Source organism: Spodoptera frugiperda, chromosome 21, assembly GCF_023101765.2.
Source record: "Spodoptera frugiperda isolate SF20-4 chromosome 21, AGI-APGP_CSIRO_Sfru_2.0, whole genome shotgun sequence".
Classification (NCBI taxonomy): domain Eukaryota; kingdom Metazoa; phylum Arthropoda; class Insecta; order Lepidoptera; family Noctuidae; genus Spodoptera; species Spodoptera frugiperda.
Genome location: NC_064232.1, coordinates 5,884,067 through 5,901,989, shown reverse-complemented (window position 1 = coordinate 5,901,989; position 17,923 = coordinate 5,884,067). Strand labels below are relative to the sequence as shown.

Sequence of the window (17,923 nt, the reverse complement as noted above, 5' to 3'; positions counted from 1 at the left end):
TATTTTGGATGTACAATGCCAAACAGTGGTGAAAAGCCACTCCAAAATTTGTAACCATGGGAAAAAAAAAGGACTAGACCTAGCTTGACTACTGCAGGGTTGGTGCGGTGGCTGGGCAATTGGCTGCCGTGCAACGGCCTGTAGCAGTTTGAGTCCCACACGGAGCAACTCTTTATGTGATCCACAAATTGTCTTTTCGGGTCTGGGTGTCATATGTATGTGTACTTGTATGTTTGATGTATGAGAAAATTCTAATGTGGGGCAATGTTTTAAAAAGGAGAGAGAAAAGAGAACTACGGATAACACGTTAACTGCCACATAGGTCACGGGTGACCTTAATGTACAAATTGTTGTTCTGGGTCTCAGTTTAATATTGGGGAAATGAACATATATCCGGTGTGATTGGGCGGCTCAAATTAACCTACCAATAAGAGTGCCCAATGCACTTTCTTTTCATTCTTGCTAAACGTAAAATAACTCATACTAAAGCCTCTGTGGTCACTTTAGTTTAAAACAAACATATTACAGAAGTTTGCACATCTGAAATTTTTTCAGTGGGGTACATCCAGTGCGTAAGGACCACTGACACCCCGGGCGAAAATATTTCGGCGCCCACTTTAGGGAAGCAATATCAAGTGTTAACAGTAGTTTTTAATTTTTTTAGCGCCCAGTATTTGTCGCCCTGGGCCATCGGCCCATCACGCCCCCCTAACGCCGGCACTGGGTACATCATCCAATGGCTTCTTCCGCCTTGGGCAAGGCGAGAGGGAGTGTCAGAATGTTTTGTGAGGTTATACCTACATTTATGTTTGTTACCATGGCAAACAAAATGAAAGATCATTATGGCTCCGTAAATTATTTGGCGTTTTTCTAAAAGTGAAATCTAAAAGCAAATGGCTAGTTCTAACAATACATATTTTTTCTTTTATTTGTTGGCACTTTTTATTTTATATACCATGACAGTGGCAAGAAAGCACACAGGCGACCATCTATCGTCATCTAGTTATTTAGGACATTGACATGTAAAAGAATTAAATTGTAACCTATTTGCAAAAATAAATATCATTAATTATCAACCCTAAAGAAATCAATTTACTCCCTTCTTGAAGTACCCCATATTGTAGCCTTTTGCACATTCAATAAAGGCCCAATAGTTAAAAAAAGATCTCCTTTGCATCTAAGATTGGTTTATGTCTGAAATATGACATAGATTCCTTTTTATCAAACATTACTGGTGAAAGGAATTGATTGGAAATATGTTTACAAGACAAATCTTAACAAATGTATGCATATTTTCTTAGCTAAAGAGTATCTGATCGACCAAATACGCGTCAATGAGTGTAGATACGGGAGTACGGAATAGGTTCATCATAATTTCATTCGTAAAATTTACAATTAACTAAAGTTGGGATTTTGAGTAAAAAATTCACCTATGAGCATTAAAATTGCATAAACACGTGTAAAATAACCAAGATTTACATTGAAATAAGAAAAATTGTTTGAATATTTGAACAATATTGATACATTGGTACTGTTGACAATTTATATCTTATTTGTCACCTATATTTTCAGTAAAACCAAAATGTTTATTTGAATCTACAATATTTAAGCGTAATTTAGCCAATTATTTACAGAAATCGGTATCGAAAAGTTATACCAGAGATGAAAGTAAAAATGTAGTAGTAGAAAAAAGCAAAAACTAATTCCACCTTTAAAAACACGAGAATAACACGCCATGTGAAAACGTCAAAAACATAAAAAAAATATGAAATTTGATACTTTTACTGAATAGAATAATGATTTTTACACCTAATCATATCTAAAAACTCAATTAACACGTGTTTAATTACGTAAAATAAAGAAAATTTCGTAAATTATTCGCGATAACGTAAATAAGTAAATTATGGCGAACGGATGTTTCACACTCACAGAGGTTCCAATATGGAAGTCAACCACGACTTGAAAGCGTCAGGATTTTCAATAATCATCTCGTTGCAACAATTATATCGTCCACTGATGACAATCCATCCACAATGCACTTTCTAAAATTGTTATTTTGTTACTTTTACTTGAGTGAAAACTAGAATCACTTGAAAAATAAATGTCCTTCAAGTTTTATACACTTAACTCACTTTTATGTAACTTTTTTGATAAATGAAGAAATTTCTACAAGGCAAGGGTGTCAAGTTGTTCTGCCTCGTAAGAGTTGCCAGATTAATAATTGAAATTTCTACCAATTCTAGAACACTACACGGTGTGACCAAAAATAAAACAAAAAAATGTAAAAATGCTAATAAAAGAATAAGAAAACCAAATTAATAATTTAATTTGATTAAACTGGTATTTTTTGCAATGCCATTTTGTTGCTATTGTGTGGTCAGGCTCCATCTAGACATTATTATAATCAAGGATTTTTGGTAGGTTAATTATCGATTTTTTTTTAACTCGTTTTTGATGATAATTTAATCAAAATTATTTGTTACACGTTCCTAATTATCATTTTATAATAAAAAATTGAAACAAGGCGAATTCACAATAACTTGTCTATCAATTTTGATCGTTATGAAAGTCGAGAGTCTCGGTTAAGGATTTCATTTAGTTCCTTTATGGCCCTTTAGAGGCGCCACTGACGCACTTAAGAATACGAAACCGAAATTATTCAAATATTAAAATTCAGTAAAAATAGTACTTACAATGTCTAATTTGTCGATCGATCGGAAATAAAATAAAGAGTAAATAAGCCTGCAGAATCTACCTATATACATAATAAAACTGTGGAAGAGTTAATTCTGTACATCATTACTACATAGAATAAAATAAAGTCGCTTTCTCTGTCCCTATGTCCCTTTGTATGCTTAAATCTTTAAAACTACGCAATAGATTTTGATGCGGTTTTTTAATAATAGAGTGATTCAAGAGGAAGATTTTTATGTATAATACTGGCATAATATATTATATCACCATTGCACCCATCCACCGCACCTCATCAAAATCCGTTTACTATGTAAGTAGTGATTGTTGTGAATTATTTTGATTTTTCCTGATTTTTATAAAAATATTTTTGTTGTTTTAATGTTTTACTGTTTTTATAAATAATTTTTCTTTCTTTCTTTTTATAAAAATGTATAAAAAAAGTTAACATAGTTCCTAAATTATTAATGTTTTTACAACTTCATAAGAAAACACTGCTATAAAAATAGTTCAGGCGCTGCTGTTATGAAAAATTCGTTCATTAAAAAATTAATTTTTTTGTCAAGGTCTCCAATCCCCACGAACCAGGAGAAATAAATCTCTAAAATAACCTAACTTTTTTCGATTATGGTAGTTTTTAAAATATGTATATGTAGATTTAATTTTAGCCACACCCTCCTTTGGCTGCTCTCTTTTTAAAAAAGTGTTTCTCTATGTCTGCAAAAACCTTTAAACAAAGCTTTTAATATATTACTCGCTCCATATATTGCTCAATATACTACAAGTGCTTGCAAGTGTGACTACCAGGCAAGGGGTCGCAAGTTCCTGGGTCTGGCAAAGTATTAATAAAAATTAATAATATCTTAGTAGTAGCACGGAGTCTGGAATTGTGCCCAGTATATAGCAATAAACTCACCCCCTATTACATGGGACTTATAACACAAATGATGAAAAGTGGGTGTACATTGTATAGCGGCATTACGTGCCGTAATGTGCACCTCTGCCTACCCCTTTGGGGTTACAAGGCGTGTCGTTATTTATTTTATATTATAAATCAATGAATATTAACACTAGATAACAATTTTAATTTCAGGTACAACGAAATCAAAATATCAGCGGGCAATCCATCTTCAGCCTATCGAAATTCAAGGAACCTTCGGGGATAAAAGGCGTGACGTTGCATCAGCAGAACTTCTTTAGCCTAGGTTTTTTTTTATGGAACACGAGCAGACGTGTCACCCGATGGTAAGCAATCGCCGCCGCCCATGGACACTTGAAACACCAGAGGCGTTACAAGTGCGATGCCGGCCTTTTGGGGGTTAGGAATTTAAGGGTTCTTGGGGAAACTGAAGAAAGACTTCGCCTTACATATATTATGTACGACTATTTCATTGAATTGTGTAAAATCTATTCAAGTGTGGGAGAGCCAAGCTTCAGCACGAATGGGCCGGCTCGACCGGAGTGATACCACGGCCTCACCGAAAACCGACGTGAAACAACGCTTGCGTTGTGTGAGTGAGGTTACCGAAGGCCCAATTTCCCCCTTCTCAATTTTCCCAATCCCCGATTCCCCAACAACCCTTAAATTCCTAACCCCAAAAGGCCAGCAACGCACTTGTAACGCCTCTGGTGTCGACGATTGCTTACCATCAGGTGATACGTCTGCTCGTTTACCGGCAGCGTGTTCCATAAAAACAATCAATAAATAAATTAACCTATGTATTTATTTTGTACAAAAAATATTCTTAAATTCAAAAGTAATTAGGAGGCCCATATTGCCACGAGGCCCTAAGCGATTGCCAACTAGCCACTATCCCATGTTGCCATTATCTTGCCCCTTTATAGGAGTCGGTTTTCTTCGTTTAGTTGTAGGAGTCGTAGTAGTTGTAGTTGTCGTAGTGGTCGTAGTAGTAGTCGTAGTAGGAGTCGTAGTAGTAGTAGTAGGAGTTGTAGTAGTCGTAGTAGTCGTAGTAGTTGTAGTAGGAGTCGTAGTCGTAGTAGTAGTAGGAGTCGTTGTAGTCGTAGTAGGCGTCGTAGTAGTCGTAGTAGGAGTCGTAGTCGTAGTAGGAGTCGTAGGAGTCGTAGTAGTTGTAGTAGGAGTCGTAGTAGTCGTAGTAGGAGTCGTAGTAGTTGTAGTAGGAGTCGTAGTAGTCGTAGTAGGAGTCGTAGTAGTTGTCGTAGGGGTCGTAGTAGTCGTAGTAGGAGTCGTAGTAGTAGTAGTAGGAGTTGTAGTAGTTGTCGTAGGGGTCGTAGTAGTCGTAGTAGGAGTCGTAGTAGTAGTAGTAGGAGTTGTAGTAGTTGTCGTAGGGGTCGTAGTAGTCGTAGTAGGAGTCGTAGTAGTTGTTGTAGGAGTTGTAGTAGTCGTAGTAGGAGTCGTAGTAGGAGTCGTAGTAGTTGTAGTAGGAGTCGTAGTAGTTGTAGTAGTTGTAGTAGGAGTCGTAGTCATAGTAGGAGTTGTAGTAGTCGTAGTAGGAGTCGTAGTAGTTGTAGTAGTAGTAGGAGTCGTAGTAGTCGTAGTAGGAGTCGTAGTAGTTGTAGTAGGAGTCGTAGTAGTCGTAGTAGGAGTCGTAGTAGTCGTAGTAGGAGTCGTAGTAGTCTTAGTGTTAGCAAGTTTAGAAATTGAGACTGTTTGCCTCCTTGGTGCTTCGGTACGCCCGACCTTATTATTTGATCTTGACATAGTAAGAATTGATCTCGGGAATTTTAAATCTTTAAGTAAATCCCACGGTATTTCATATCTCCTTGGTTTCTCACTTGTTGTTCGTCTGATCATAATTTCTTTGACAATACTTTCTGGTAACCAATGGCTGGGCACTTCGGCTTCAATGGGATTAGCGATAAAGAGCAAGGGGTCAGTTTTGTGATCGGGCCATTCTCTGGTTCCCGCTCGATCCACTGCCAGTAACACGCAGCAAACAGCAATCACATTCGCAGCCGGTGTCACTGGAAACAGAAGTAATGGTACTTATACACAATGTAACAAAATACCCATATACACCAAAAAGCACTGAAGAATACAGGTTGAATAGAATCTCTACACAAAGTTTCAGGTAAAAATACGTTTAAAAAAATTGGTACCAAATACTTGGCGTCGCATGGTTCTTGATTTTATAAGTCATACAAACGTGTCACAACACTACAGGGGTCACTCGCTAATTACGAAACATTTCTTCTGTAAATCTGATCGCCTAGTACCTATCTACTTAATTTTAATTCGCATGAAAAATAAAAAATATTGGTATATTTCATAACTTGGTGACCATGAAAACATGAGTTTAACAAACCCTTCCCGTATCGTTTGTTATGTTGTCTAGAAACCGTGCACTTGATATGTATACCCCCTTTTTGTTACACCGTATATTTATATTTTAACCGACTTTTTAATGGGTAAGGCATTTTCGTTAATCAATTCCAACAGTATTTTATGATTACAGTCAAAGTCAAAGTCAAATTTATTTATTTCAAATAGACCAGGAAGGCACTTTTGAACGTCAAAACAAATATAATAATATTAATAACGTCTGTCAGTCCTCTAGTTGCTCTATTTCCTCGTTCCAAAGTGTAGATTCCTATGGAGAAGAACGAGCAAGAAACTCCATAGGTTACTCTTTTTCAATCAGGTTCACAATACAATTCTTGGTTACATTGTGTCGATTGCTTCAGTTTCACACTTTCACTCACACACATACCTACACTTACACATCTACACATGCATGAGTAACATGAATTAGTACTTAAGATATATATTGTTAGTTTTGCTTTTTACATATTTATCTTTATAACCAAAACATGTATGAACCAGAAACCTACTGGAACGCTGATGTCTCCCCTCTTGGAGGTGGGCGCTAATGGCTGCGACACAGTATTTTTTTTTACTAATGCAGCTGTTAACGAACACAATTTTTTCTGTAAATGTGCTTTTTGTTCCAATAAATATTTTTGTATTTTTTTTGTATTTGTATAGTTGTAACCTTGCCGATCACCTGGTGCCTCTTGGATGTCGACTTCAAGAAAATCTTGTATTATAGCATGATGTGTGATGGCCGCACACCGCATGCTCCAAATTCATTCAAAATATTGCACATCACACATCATTAGCCTTTTAAGTGGCCACTGCTGACCAAAGGCCTCTCCCACACGGAGGAGGTACGAGCATTAATCACCACGCTTGCTCAATTTCAAACTCATAAAATAATTAGAAATTATAAGTCCAGGTTTGCTCATGATATTTCCCTTCACCGTAGTAAAACACCGTGTAAAATAACGCTTGCGTTGTGTTTCGTTGTATGAGTGAGGTTACCGGAGCCCCAATTTCCCCCTTCCCATTCTTCCCAATCCCCGATTCCCGAACAACAACCCTTAAATTCCTAACCCCCAAAAAGCCGGCAACTAGTAACGCCTCTGTGTTTCAAGTGTCCATGGGCGGCGGCGATTGCTTACCATCTGGTGATACGTCTGCTCGTTTACCGGCGCGTGTTTCATAAAAAAAGTACTATTTGTAGTTTCATTTAAATCATATGAGTGATCTCCGTACTGTATAACAAATGATTTTAGAATAATATTTTACTTACTATCACTTGTTCGTAATTTTCGTTCGCATATCTTTTAGGCATGAAGAAAATTATTTTTTTGTTAATAACAGTGTTTAGTAGAAAACTTAATGGCGTGTGTTAAATTAATCAATTTCATTGCTAATTATTTTAAAGCGATATAAACATAGGTAGCAGTAAAATTGATTAAAATTTCTTGGAGATAATTGAAATAGAGTAGTTACAAGATCATAGAATAAATACTTACCTATACGCCAAAATCGGCTTACCGGACATGGGAGCTTCAGTAGGTTCCTATTTTGGATTGTCCGGGAGGAAACGCCCGGGTGTCATCACTGCGAGGACCGCCTGGAGGACACGGTGGAGCATACGGTAGCAGTGTGCTCTGCAAGGGCTGAACACCGCCGTGTCCTCAGGGATATGGTCGGCGACGGCGACCTCCCGAGCGATGGGATGCCGTCTCCTCCTTCTGCGAAGCAGTGATGCTAGCTAAGGAGGAGGCGAGGTGCGTGAGGGAACGAACCTCCTCACGCCCTAACCCTCGCGAGAGACACTCCGGTTGTCGGCCACCGTAAGTGCGGGTCTTCGGACGGCGAGCAAGGGTAGCTCACCGCTCGACCAGAACTAGACTCGTGCTTGCGGCGCGTCACGTTCCGCACGCGCCTCAAAGAGCCTTTAGAACACCATAGATGGGTGCCAGTAGGGCTGATGCCTGATCCGGAGCTGCGGACTTCTTAGCGGGTTTACCGGCCACCGGGGCTAAAGCAACAGTAGGAACAGTAGAAAGAGTCTGCTCTTGCTTACTAAAAACCACCCCGTTCCACCCCTAAGGGAAGTCATAGGAAGATTTTTTTAGGGGGAAATCTTCCTATGACTTCCCCCCTAAAAAAATGTATATTTTATGTAATCATTAAATGTCTCTGGTTACGGCAGTAAATTACCAAGTTATAAGGCTGGTATCCCGGTAATCAAACCCAATGTCCCTCGTCCAGCTTTCGCACTAGCGACCAGTGCACAATGAGAAAGACAAAAAACGGGGGCGTTAAAATAAAAAAACAAAAATTAAAATACAAGTATAATTATAAAATATATAACCTTAAATAATGCTCATGATGAAAAGTCCCTTTGTGACTCTGTGATTGGGGGCCCATATTGCCATTGCTATTAAGCGATCGCCAACTAGAGATTAATATTAGAACTTAAGACCATGTTTATACCATTTTCATCCGTGATCATGGCGCTTGCAACAGTGCCGAAATATCGGAAACTCATAGACACAAATAAACATGGTAAATATCCCGTCTTAAGTTCTAATATTAGTGTTAGTGACCATGTCAGTTTAAAAACTAGAGATTATCCGCCCATTGCGCCATCATTCATTCCTTGGCCAGGTGGTGGTCTCCTCTTTTTACCACCACGCTTAGTAGTAGTCGTAGGAGGAGCCGTAGTAGTTGTAGTCGTCGTAGTAGTTGTAGTAGTAGTTGTAGTAGGCGTCGTAGTAGGAGCCGTAGTAGTCGTAGTAGGAGTCGTAGTAGTCGTAGTAGGAGTCGTAGTAGTCGTAGTAGGAGTCGTAGTAGTTGTAGTAGGAGTCGTAGTAGTTGTAGTAGTAGGAGTTGTAGTAGGAGTCGTAGTACTCGTAGGAGGAGCTTTACTAGCCTTAGGAGGAACCTTAGGATTCGTAGGAGGAGCCTTATTTGATAATGATAATGAGAATGATAGTTTTTCTTGTGTTTCGGTAGTACTAGGAGTTGATTGGGTGAATACCAAGTCTTTTACTAAATTCCACGGTATTTCGTGTCTTGGTTTCACAGTGGTTCGCCTGATCATAATTTCTTTGACAATACTTTCCGGTAACCAATGGCTGGGCGATTCGAATTCAATGGGATTAGCGATAAAGAGCAAGGGGTCAGTTTTGTGGTCGGGCCATTCCCTGGTTCCCGCTCGGTCCACTGCCAGTAACACGCAGCACACAGTGATCACATTCGAAGCTGGTGTCACTGGAAACAGAAGTAATGGTACTTATGATGTCTCAACTCAAGTCCCCAAGATACAGGCTTATCCTAGTTTGGGGGCTACCGATACACTTGATGACAACACCAAAATTAAAGTCAAAGTCAAAGCATTTATTTCAATTAATCCTAAATAAGGCACTTTTGAAACGTCAAATTGAATTGTCCGTCAGTCTGTCCGTCAGTGAAGCTAGGCGCTCGTTCCAAAATGTTGCTTCGAATGGAGAAGAACGAGCAAGAAACTCCATCGTTACTCTTTTTAAAGAATGTTTTTTTACAATATCTCTGATACATCATTTACCTATTTTATATATATGTAGGAACAATGTAACGACAATACGACGTCAAAACTATGGGACAATAAGACCAATTTTTGAAACATAGGGGTGAAAGTCATCATCTTATGTCTTCTCCCGCCTTGGGTGAGGCGAGAGGGAGTGTCAGACTTTTACTGACTAAAAACCACCCCGTTCCTTCTCCTGCTTTGAGCCGGAGCCCCGGTAACCTTTTACGTTGTCCGCAGCATAGTATGAGACCATAATTGTGAAGTTCATTAATTTTATTCTTATATATTTATATTTTAACCGACTTTTTAGGTGTAAGGCATTTTTGTAGGTAATTAATTCCAACTGCCTCGTTGGCCGAGTGGTTGCAAGTGAGACTGCCGGGTCGGGTGAAGTTTTACTGGGCTTTTTTCGGTTTTTCGAAAATATCTCAGTAGTAGCACGGAGTCTGTAAATGTGCCCGGTGTTTGGCAATAGGCTCACCACCTATTACATGGGTCTTACAACATAAATTGTGAAATGTGGGTGTACATTGTACAGTGTGTGTACAGTATCAAAAAAATATAAAAACATCTTTGTCCCATATTACAGTGACTTATGTGTTATCCACGACAAAGTATACCCTGTGCCAATTTAAATAATATTTTACTTACTGTTGCTCGTTCGTAATTTTCGTTCGCGTATCTTTTAGGCATGAAGGATATTCAATGTTTGTTAATAACAGTGTTTAGTAGAAAACTTAATGGCGGTGTTAATTTAATCAATTTTATTGCTAATTATTTTAAAGCGATACAAACATAAGTAGCAGTAAAATTGATTAAAATTTCCTGGAAGATAATTTAAATGAAGTAGTTACAATATTATAGACATTACCAGGTGGCCAAGATTATCCACCAGCAACTTGCTTTGCACTATCGACTTGTGAGTTTGAGGTTCCATCGGATCCTCGGATCGGATCGGTCTTTTTTTTAATAGGACAAACCCTCCGCAACCTCCCGTACCGCTGCAACTCCTAGGCTAAGTAAGTAGGTAAGCTAGGATCTACAGTAGATACAAACATGAAAACGGATCCTCTGTCTTGGATCGCAACGAAACAAATCAGAAGATGTTGATTAGAGGAGAAGAATCTTAGTTTCCACTTCGAATCGTCTATCTTCTTCGGTCTATGGAAACAGTAATATTTTTGGAGGATTTGTCAGTGCAATTATGGACGAAGTTATCCTAACGAATAACTGCCGGAAATATATTATTAAGGATGGGACCGTTGACATATGTCGGGCATGTCATAGTCCTGGTGAATCCATAAGACATATAATTTCTGGTTGTGGTCGTTTGGCTAATGGTGAATATTTGCATAGACATAATCAGGTGGCCAAGATTATCCACCAGCAACTTGCTTTGCACTATCAACTTCTTGAGTTTGAGGTTCCATACTACAAGTATGTGCCCGACCCAGTTCTTGAACACGGCCATATCACGTTGTACTGGGACCGATCTATCATCACTGACAGGACTATTGTAGCCAATAAACCTGTTACAGTGGTGATAGACCGACAAGCGTGCCGCACGATGATAATCGATATCACCATCCCACATGACGAGAACCTCGTGAAAGCTGAGAAAGATTTTTTTGTCGGCTGTTAATATCCAACAGCCTCGACAAACATCTTAGGAGGTTAGCGTTAGGTGGATGGATCAAAAGCCTGATGCAGAAGGCAGCACTCCTCGAAACGGCACGTATTATGAGGAGGTTTCTGTCTTTGGAGCCCTAACCACCGGTAACTTGGAATCATGCTCCCGCTACTGGTCGGCTCCTTATTTTTAAATGTCATTTTAAAATATAATTGTATAATGTATTTTATAAGTCATATTCAATTCAGTAAGAGTCTGACACTAGGAACGGGGTGCCTCACAGGAAAAAACATAGTAAGCCACCGATTACAGTAGTAAATTACTAAGTTATAATGCTGGTATCCCGGTAATCGAACCCAAAGTCCCTCGTCCAGCTTTCGCACTAGCGACCAGTGCACAATGAGAAAGACAACAAAATGGAGTCCCCCCGACTGGTTAAAATAAAAAACCAAAAAATATAATACAAGTATAATTATAAAATATGTCGGGATCGAGGGTAGAATTGGAACACTAGCGCCCTTCCTCGGCGCTCGACGGAGTCAAGGATTCATCGGCTGAGCGGCGTGTTGATCACTTCTCATAGAGCAGCCGACCAGTGCGGTCGAATATTGAACCGTCGCGTGTTTCAACTGTATACTTAGTCTGTAACCTGTTAGCTTGATATTGTAACTGTGAATTATCTTTGATGTACTTTGTTAACCATGTTTACACTTTGAAAGTAACTGAGACTGTGTTTGTTTCGGCATTTCTTCTCAGAGTAGTCGGTAGGAAATGCCGGCCCCATCAGTAGCTTAAGTAAAGTAACAGTGCAATGTACAGAATTAAACAATAGTTCCATATCGAAGACTTTATTATTTTACTGCTGCCTTCGTCATAACGCCCACAAGTATTCCTGACATTAGTAGTGAGATTCTCCTTTCACCGACATATCGAAAGTGAGATATCTCCTTTCTCCGACAGATATAAATATATTAATAACCTATATTATTATGTTTATTTTGTAAGATGAAATCTTATATTCATAAGTGGGTTCATATTGCCATTGCCATTAAGCAATCGCCAACTAGAGACTAATATTAGAACTTAAGACGGGATATTTACCATGTTTATTTAATTTTTATTCGTGACCATGGCACTTGCAACAGTACCGAAATATCGGAAACTCATAGATACAAATAAACATGGTAAATATCCCGTCTTAAGTTCTAATATTAGTGTTAGTGACCATGTCAGTTTAAAAACTAGAGACTATCCACCCAATCCGCCATCATTCGGTCCCTCGGCAGGTGGTCGTTTCCTTTTTGTACGCTTCGTAGTAGTCGTAGTAGTTGTAGGAGTCGTAGTAGTCGTAGTAGGAGTCGTAGTAGTCGTAGTAGTAGTAGTAGGAGTCGTAGTAGTCGTAGTAGGAGTCGTAGTAGTCGTAGTAGGAGTCGTAGTCGTAGTCGTAGTAGGATTTGTAGTAGGAGTAGTAGTAGTCGTAGTAGTAGTAGTAGTAGTAGGAGTCGTAGTAGGAGTAGTAGTAGTCGTAGTAGTAGTAGTAGTAGTAGGAGTCGTAGTAGTCGTAGGAGGAGCCGTAGTAGTGATAGGAGGAGCCTTAGTAGTCGTAGGAGGAGTCGTAGTTGTAGTAGTAGTAGTAGTAGGCATCGGTGGTTCTGTTAGCTTTTTCTTTTCTCGTGTTTCGGTAGTACTAGGAATTGATTGGGTGAATACCAAGTCTTTTACTAAATTCCACGGTATTTCATATCTTTGTTTCACAGTGGTTCGTCTGATCATAATTTCTTTGACAATACTTTCCGGTAACCAATGGCTGGGCACTTCGGCTTCAATGGGATTAGCGATAAAGAGCAAGGGGTCAGTTTTGTGATCGGGCCATTCCCTGGTTCCCGCTCGGTCCACCGCCAGTAACACGCAGCAAACAGCAATCACATTCGCAGCCTGTGTCACTGGAAACAGAAGTAATGGCACATATATTATTACTAGCTACTTCCGCGCGGTTTCACCCGCACTGCTCGGTTCCTATTGATCGTGGCGTGATGATTTATAGCCTATAACCTTCCTCGATAAATGCGCTATCCAACACAAAAAGAATTATTCAAATCAGACCAGTAGTTCCTGAGATTAGCGCGTTCAAACAAACAAACAAACAAACAAACAAACAAACTCTTCAGCTTTATAATATTAGTATAGATTAGTATAGATTAGTATAGATATTATAATTATCTTTAGTATGGTGGCATCGCCAAGCTACTTAGGAGCGCCTATGAGGTACTTGCGTAGGGCGCTCTTTAGTTTTAATCTGCCATAGCAAATGATCAGAGATGTGATTTATTTAAGATGCAAGTATCTAAAATACATGCTAGCTAAGGAGGAGGCGGGGCGCGTGAGAGAACGAACCTCTTCACGCCCCACCGTAAGTGCGGCCACCGTAAGTGCGGGTCTGCGGACGGCGAGTAGGAGTTGCTCGCCGCCCGACCAGAACCAGACTCGTGCGTGCGGCGCGTTGCGTTCCGCGCGCGCCTCAAAGAGCCATCAGACCACCGCAGATGGGGTCCAGTACGGCTGTTTCCTGATCCGGAGCTGCGGACTACCTAGCGGGTTTACCGAGGCCCTGGTTCGAAAAGCAGGAGTAGGAATGGGGTTGTTTTTAGTCAGTAAGAGTCTGACACTCCCTCTTGCCTCGCCCAAGGCGAGAGAAGTCATTGGATGATTTCCCCCCCTCAAAAAAAGCATCTGAAATACAGTTATTTACAAGATACAAAATATTTATATTCATCTTGTATTTGAAATACTGTTTTGAAATCCATTTTGTATCTTGTATTTAGATACATTCGTTATGTATCTTAGTATTTTACAAATACTATTTCGGATAAAAGACTTTTGAAATTCATTTCAACAATAAAAATAAAATATGATTAGATTCTATGCTGTCATAATATAATTTATATTCACTTTATGATAATATTTTAGACTAAATACTTAAATGAAACTAGTCCTGTAAACATTTTATTGCTCATATAAAAAGTAATATTAAATTATATTAAGTACAAAATAAAACAATCTTGGTACCTAACCTATAGGAGGTATAATCTATCAAATGTGTTTTCAAAGAAAAGTATTTTATCTTTAAGTAGTAATGCATCTTAAAGATACTTATTTTGTATCTAGTATTTCAGATACCAATCTCAAAAGTATTTTGTATCTTGTATCTGAAATACTAAAAGTATCATGAATTTTGTATTCCAGATGCTTTATATTGGGTATTTTATACATCACTGCAAATTATATTACAATAATATTTTACTTACTCTTACTTGTTCGTTATTTTCGTTCGCGTATCTATTAGACATGAAGGAATTTATATGTCTGTTAATAACAGTGTTTAGTAGAAAACTTAATGGGGTGTGTTAAATTAATCAATTTCATTGCTAATTATTTTAAAGCGATACAAACATTAGTAGCAGTAAAATTGATTAAAATTTTCTGGAAATAATTCAAATGTAGTAGTTAACAGATAATCGTCCGAATACTCAAACGCTACTCAATTTTAAGTTGTACTTAAATATCGTGTTATCTCTGTCATTTTATAAAGAATTGATAGTGACAGAACTACATTTGAAGGCGTCTTAAAATTGAGTAGCGTTTGGGTATTCGGGCATATATATCATAGAACTAAATATAAGACATTTTGCCAAAGTAGGTAAGTGTGGCGCGGCGCGAACGCGATCAATTGGCTTGATATTTTCGACACGGTGCCTTCACGTTTTTGTTTATAATATCAGAAACAGAAACAAAACGAAACGATTCACATGCACGTAGGACATAGCTGGCGCGTCACATTGCATTGTGTTGAATTCGAGTTTCACCAAGGACACCGTAGGATGTCGACGTAGGCAAGCGCAGCGTAGGACATTCAATCACAAGGTAGACAGTCGACCTAATTAAGGTCGCAAGGAGCCTTTGGATGGCGGCCACCGTAAGTGCGGGTTTGCGGACGGCGAGCAAGGGTAACTCGCCGCCCGACCAGAACCAGACCCGTGCGTGCGGCGCGTCGCGTTCTGCGCGTGCCTCAAAGAGCCATCAGACCACCACAGATGGGGCCCAGTAGGGCTGATGCCTGATCCGGAGCTGCGGACTACCTAACGGGTTTACCAGGGATCCGGCTCGAAGGGCAGAAGTAGGAACGGGGTGGTTTTTCATTTATTTAATTCAGACCATGGTGTCCATTTAGTTAGTAACAATTTTCTTATAGACTAGTGTTAGTAATACACAGAAATAAATTATAAAAGAAAAATAAAAACAATAAAAGTGAAGTAAATACAACAATCACCGCCGCGCCACCCCATGACAAATGGCGCTGCAGTGATTGATGTAACTGCAATCCAGCCGACTAGCGATCATGCTGTTGGCGCTGCCACGCACTCTACGCACCAGGGAGGCACATCTTTTACGCATCGTAGAGTAAAAGCAGTCGACGCGATGTTCAGCAAACATCCCTGACGCACTACAGAATCGCCGCAGCCCCATCCGCAGCTCACGCATAGGACCCATTTAGTATTAGCATTTAATATTTTAGTTTTAAGTAAAATTTCCGTGGTGCTTGGCGACTGGGCTTCTCCCAGTTGTGCAGTCTCTTTTGTGCCTTAAGGCTTAAGTCATCCTGTCTCCTGCATTAAATTCACCGAGGGAAGTGGAAACTATCGTTTTCTTTTCTTCTCCTCTAATATCATCTTCTGATTTGTTTCGTTGCGGGATCCAAGACAGTCATTCATTTCCCTGGGACGCGCCGGACTTCAGTGTTCCGGTGTTTTCATGTTTGTATCTACTGTAGATCCTAGCTTACAGGAGTTGCAGCGGTATGGGAGGCTGTGGCGGGCTTGTCCCAATAAAAAGTGTCAGTCTCGTACTAGCTGCGATTCGATGCAGTCGTGTTGCTGACACATTAAATATAATAATACAATTGTTATAGCGCGGCGCAAGCCGTTGCTCGTCATTTTTATCGCCATGAGTGAACAACTTGTGGCGAATGAACTGCTGGCGTTCCTGCAGCAAAAGCTGGACGTGATGGATGAGGTGTCCGCTGTCCAGATCTGCGCATCGAACTTCAGCGAGCCTGACGTCGCTGCTTCCAAGCAGCTCCTGTTCCGGTTGCTGAACAAGAGCGACCAGATGGTGTCCCGCCGGCGTGACGGGACAAAGAAAAGCATCCAAGATATCATCACGCTGCTAAAAGAGACCGATCCGGACGACGTGCCTACGTTTGTGGCAGAGGATCTTAACAAGCTTCCTCCCGTCACCTTCGACCACGTCGACGTAACAAGCCTGTTGAAGGACATCGTCTTTCTGAAGGCAAGTCTGGCGGATGTGCAGCGGAAGTTGGATGCATCCCAAATTACTGTGGCTGATTTGCGCAGCGAACTCAACGAGTTGCGTAAATCGGCAACGGTAACTGGGTCACCGGCAACGGGTGCATCGAACGTAAACATGCGGCGCGGAGCGTGCCTCGAGGTATCGGGTGCAAGTTTCGCGTCAGCAGTTTTGTCGCCATCGCCGCGGTCACCGCCGAATGCTGAGCCGGCACAGTGCGCGCCTCGTGCGCCCCGCTGCCCCGCTCCCGTCCCTGTGGGTCCTCCCCGCACCGCCGCTCGACCGCTCGACATCAAGGTGTTCGTCGAGATTATGCCAGCGTCGCCGGTAGCTCAGTTGGTGCTACAAGGAAGCCTATTTTGGTCAAGGGGACCGATCAGGCTGATGATGATGGGTTCGTGACGGTGCAAAGGAAGAAGCGCCGTCAGCGAACTAACAAGAATCGCTGTGGCACGGCTCCTGCGGAGTCTAACATCAAAATCCGTGCTGCAAAGCCGAATACCCCGGTGTACATCTCCCGCCTACACTACACCACTAAGGCGGAGGACATTGTGGAGTACGTGCGTCAGAAGCTGAAGTACGCCCCCAGAGTGCAGCTGCTGGAGTCGCGCCATAATGCCAACTTTAAGGCGTTCGTGGTGCGAGTGCCAACGTGTTTCCTGCACCTCGTGTTGGACGAAAACTTCTGGCCACAGGACGTGGTGTTCCGTCGCTTCCGCGGACAAGTGCCACTCGAGCGCACAGTGACGTAGTGCATAGGAAGTGATACTAACATAGTTTTAAGTTTTATTGACTAACAAGTTTTTGTATATGACGTATATATGTTAGTTTAAGGTATATATCTATGGGCCATAGTTGCCTGATTATAAAGGTTTAAATAAAAAAATAAAATAAAATAAATAAAAATAAAAAAAAAAGCCCCATCAGCACCCTGAACGCATTATTAAATTGAACTCTGGAGAGCACCGAACGACTTTTGGGTATAGTCAGCCCACAGGCTGCACGTGTAGAATGACGTACAGTAAGATCTAAAAAGTGTATTTTTTACTTCTGTCGAACACCGTGCAAACCTGCGGGCCACCATGTTCGCCCGCACCGCCAGCGCCCTCCGTTCTCTCTCGATGTCCTCATTGTCTTTGAGGTCAGAGGTAAGCATGTGTTCTAGATATTTGAATTTAGACACCCTACGTAAGGCTGTTATCTGTACTATTTCCTCTGGTTTCAAAAACCATGACCTCACTTTTGAGTGGATTGTATTTTAAACCATGTCGCTTGGCATATGCCTCACAAATGGCAAGTTTCTTAATACCACATACCGATGCATTCCATAGCACCATGTCATCAGCATAGCTTATGATTATTTACACTAATTCCATCTATGTGGCAACCTACC

General features: G+C 40.5%; 4 protein-coding genes across 12 annotated transcripts in view; 1 reads left to right on the top strand and 3 right to left on the bottom strand.

Moving 5' to 3' along the window:
* LOC118280470 (zinc finger protein swm) overlaps positions 1–2,200 on the bottom strand; it is a 31,649-nt gene extending 29,449 nt beyond the window's left edge. For all 9 annotated transcript variants that reach the window (XM_050701877.1, XM_050701879.1, XM_050701881.1 and 6 more), the window contains exon 1: positions 1,930–2,200. In XM_050701877.1, the coding sequence (XP_050557834.1) occupies positions 1,930–1,988 (59 nt within the window). In that variant the 5' untranslated portion in view covers positions 1,989–2,200. The remainder of the gene's footprint in view (positions 1–1,929) is intronic.
* Positions 2,201–4,501: 2,301 nt separating this feature from the next.
* Positions 4,502–6,747, bottom strand: LOC126912061 (uncharacterized). Its single transcript, XM_050702238.1, has 2 exons — positions 6,675–6,747; positions 4,502–5,655 (listed from the first exon to the last, which is right to left on the bottom strand). The coding sequence occupies exons 1-2, from the start codon at positions 6,745–6,747 to the stop codon at positions 4,502–4,504; spliced, it is 1,227 nt and encodes a 408-aa protein (XP_050558195.1).
* A 1,556-nt stretch (positions 6,748–8,303) lies between these two features.
* On the bottom strand, positions 8,304–10,335 carry LOC118280174 (integumentary mucin C.1-like). Its single transcript, XM_050701975.1, has 2 exons — positions 10,188–10,335; positions 8,304–9,238 (listed from the first exon to the last, which is right to left on the bottom strand). Coding segments are annotated over exons 1-2 (645 nt in total). The 5' UTR covers positions 10,189–10,335; the 3' UTR covers positions 8,304–8,594.
* A 5,832-nt stretch (positions 10,336–16,167) lies between these two features.
* Positions 16,168–17,282, top strand: LOC126912060 (uncharacterized). The gene is made up of 2 exons (XM_050702237.1): positions 16,168–16,857; positions 16,899–17,282. The coding sequence occupies exons 1-2, from the start codon at positions 16,168–16,170 to the stop codon at positions 17,280–17,282; spliced, it is 1,074 nt and encodes a 357-aa protein (XP_050558194.1).
* Positions 17,283–17,923: the final 641 nt, after the last annotated feature.

What these genes read in the sequence shown, in the direction of transcription:
- LOC126912060 (XM_050702237.1), top strand. Translation starts at nt 16,168, where the DNA reads ATGAGTGAACAACTTGTGGCGAATGAACTGCTGGCGTTCCTGCAGCAA. An exon ending in AGATTATGCCAGCGTCGCCG is followed by an intron (nt 16,858 to 16,898) that starts GTAGCTCAGTTG and finishes ATTTTGGTCAAG; the next exon opens with GGGACCGATCAGGCTGATGA.
- LOC126912061 (XM_050702238.1), bottom strand. Translation starts at nt 6,747, where the DNA reads ATGCGGTGTGCGGCCATCACACATCATGCTATAATACAAGATTTTCTT. An exon ending in CGACATCCAAGAGGCACCAG is followed by an intron (nt 5,656 to 6,674) that starts GTGATCGGCAAG and finishes ATTGTGTATAAG; the next exon opens with TACCATTACTTCTGTTTCCA.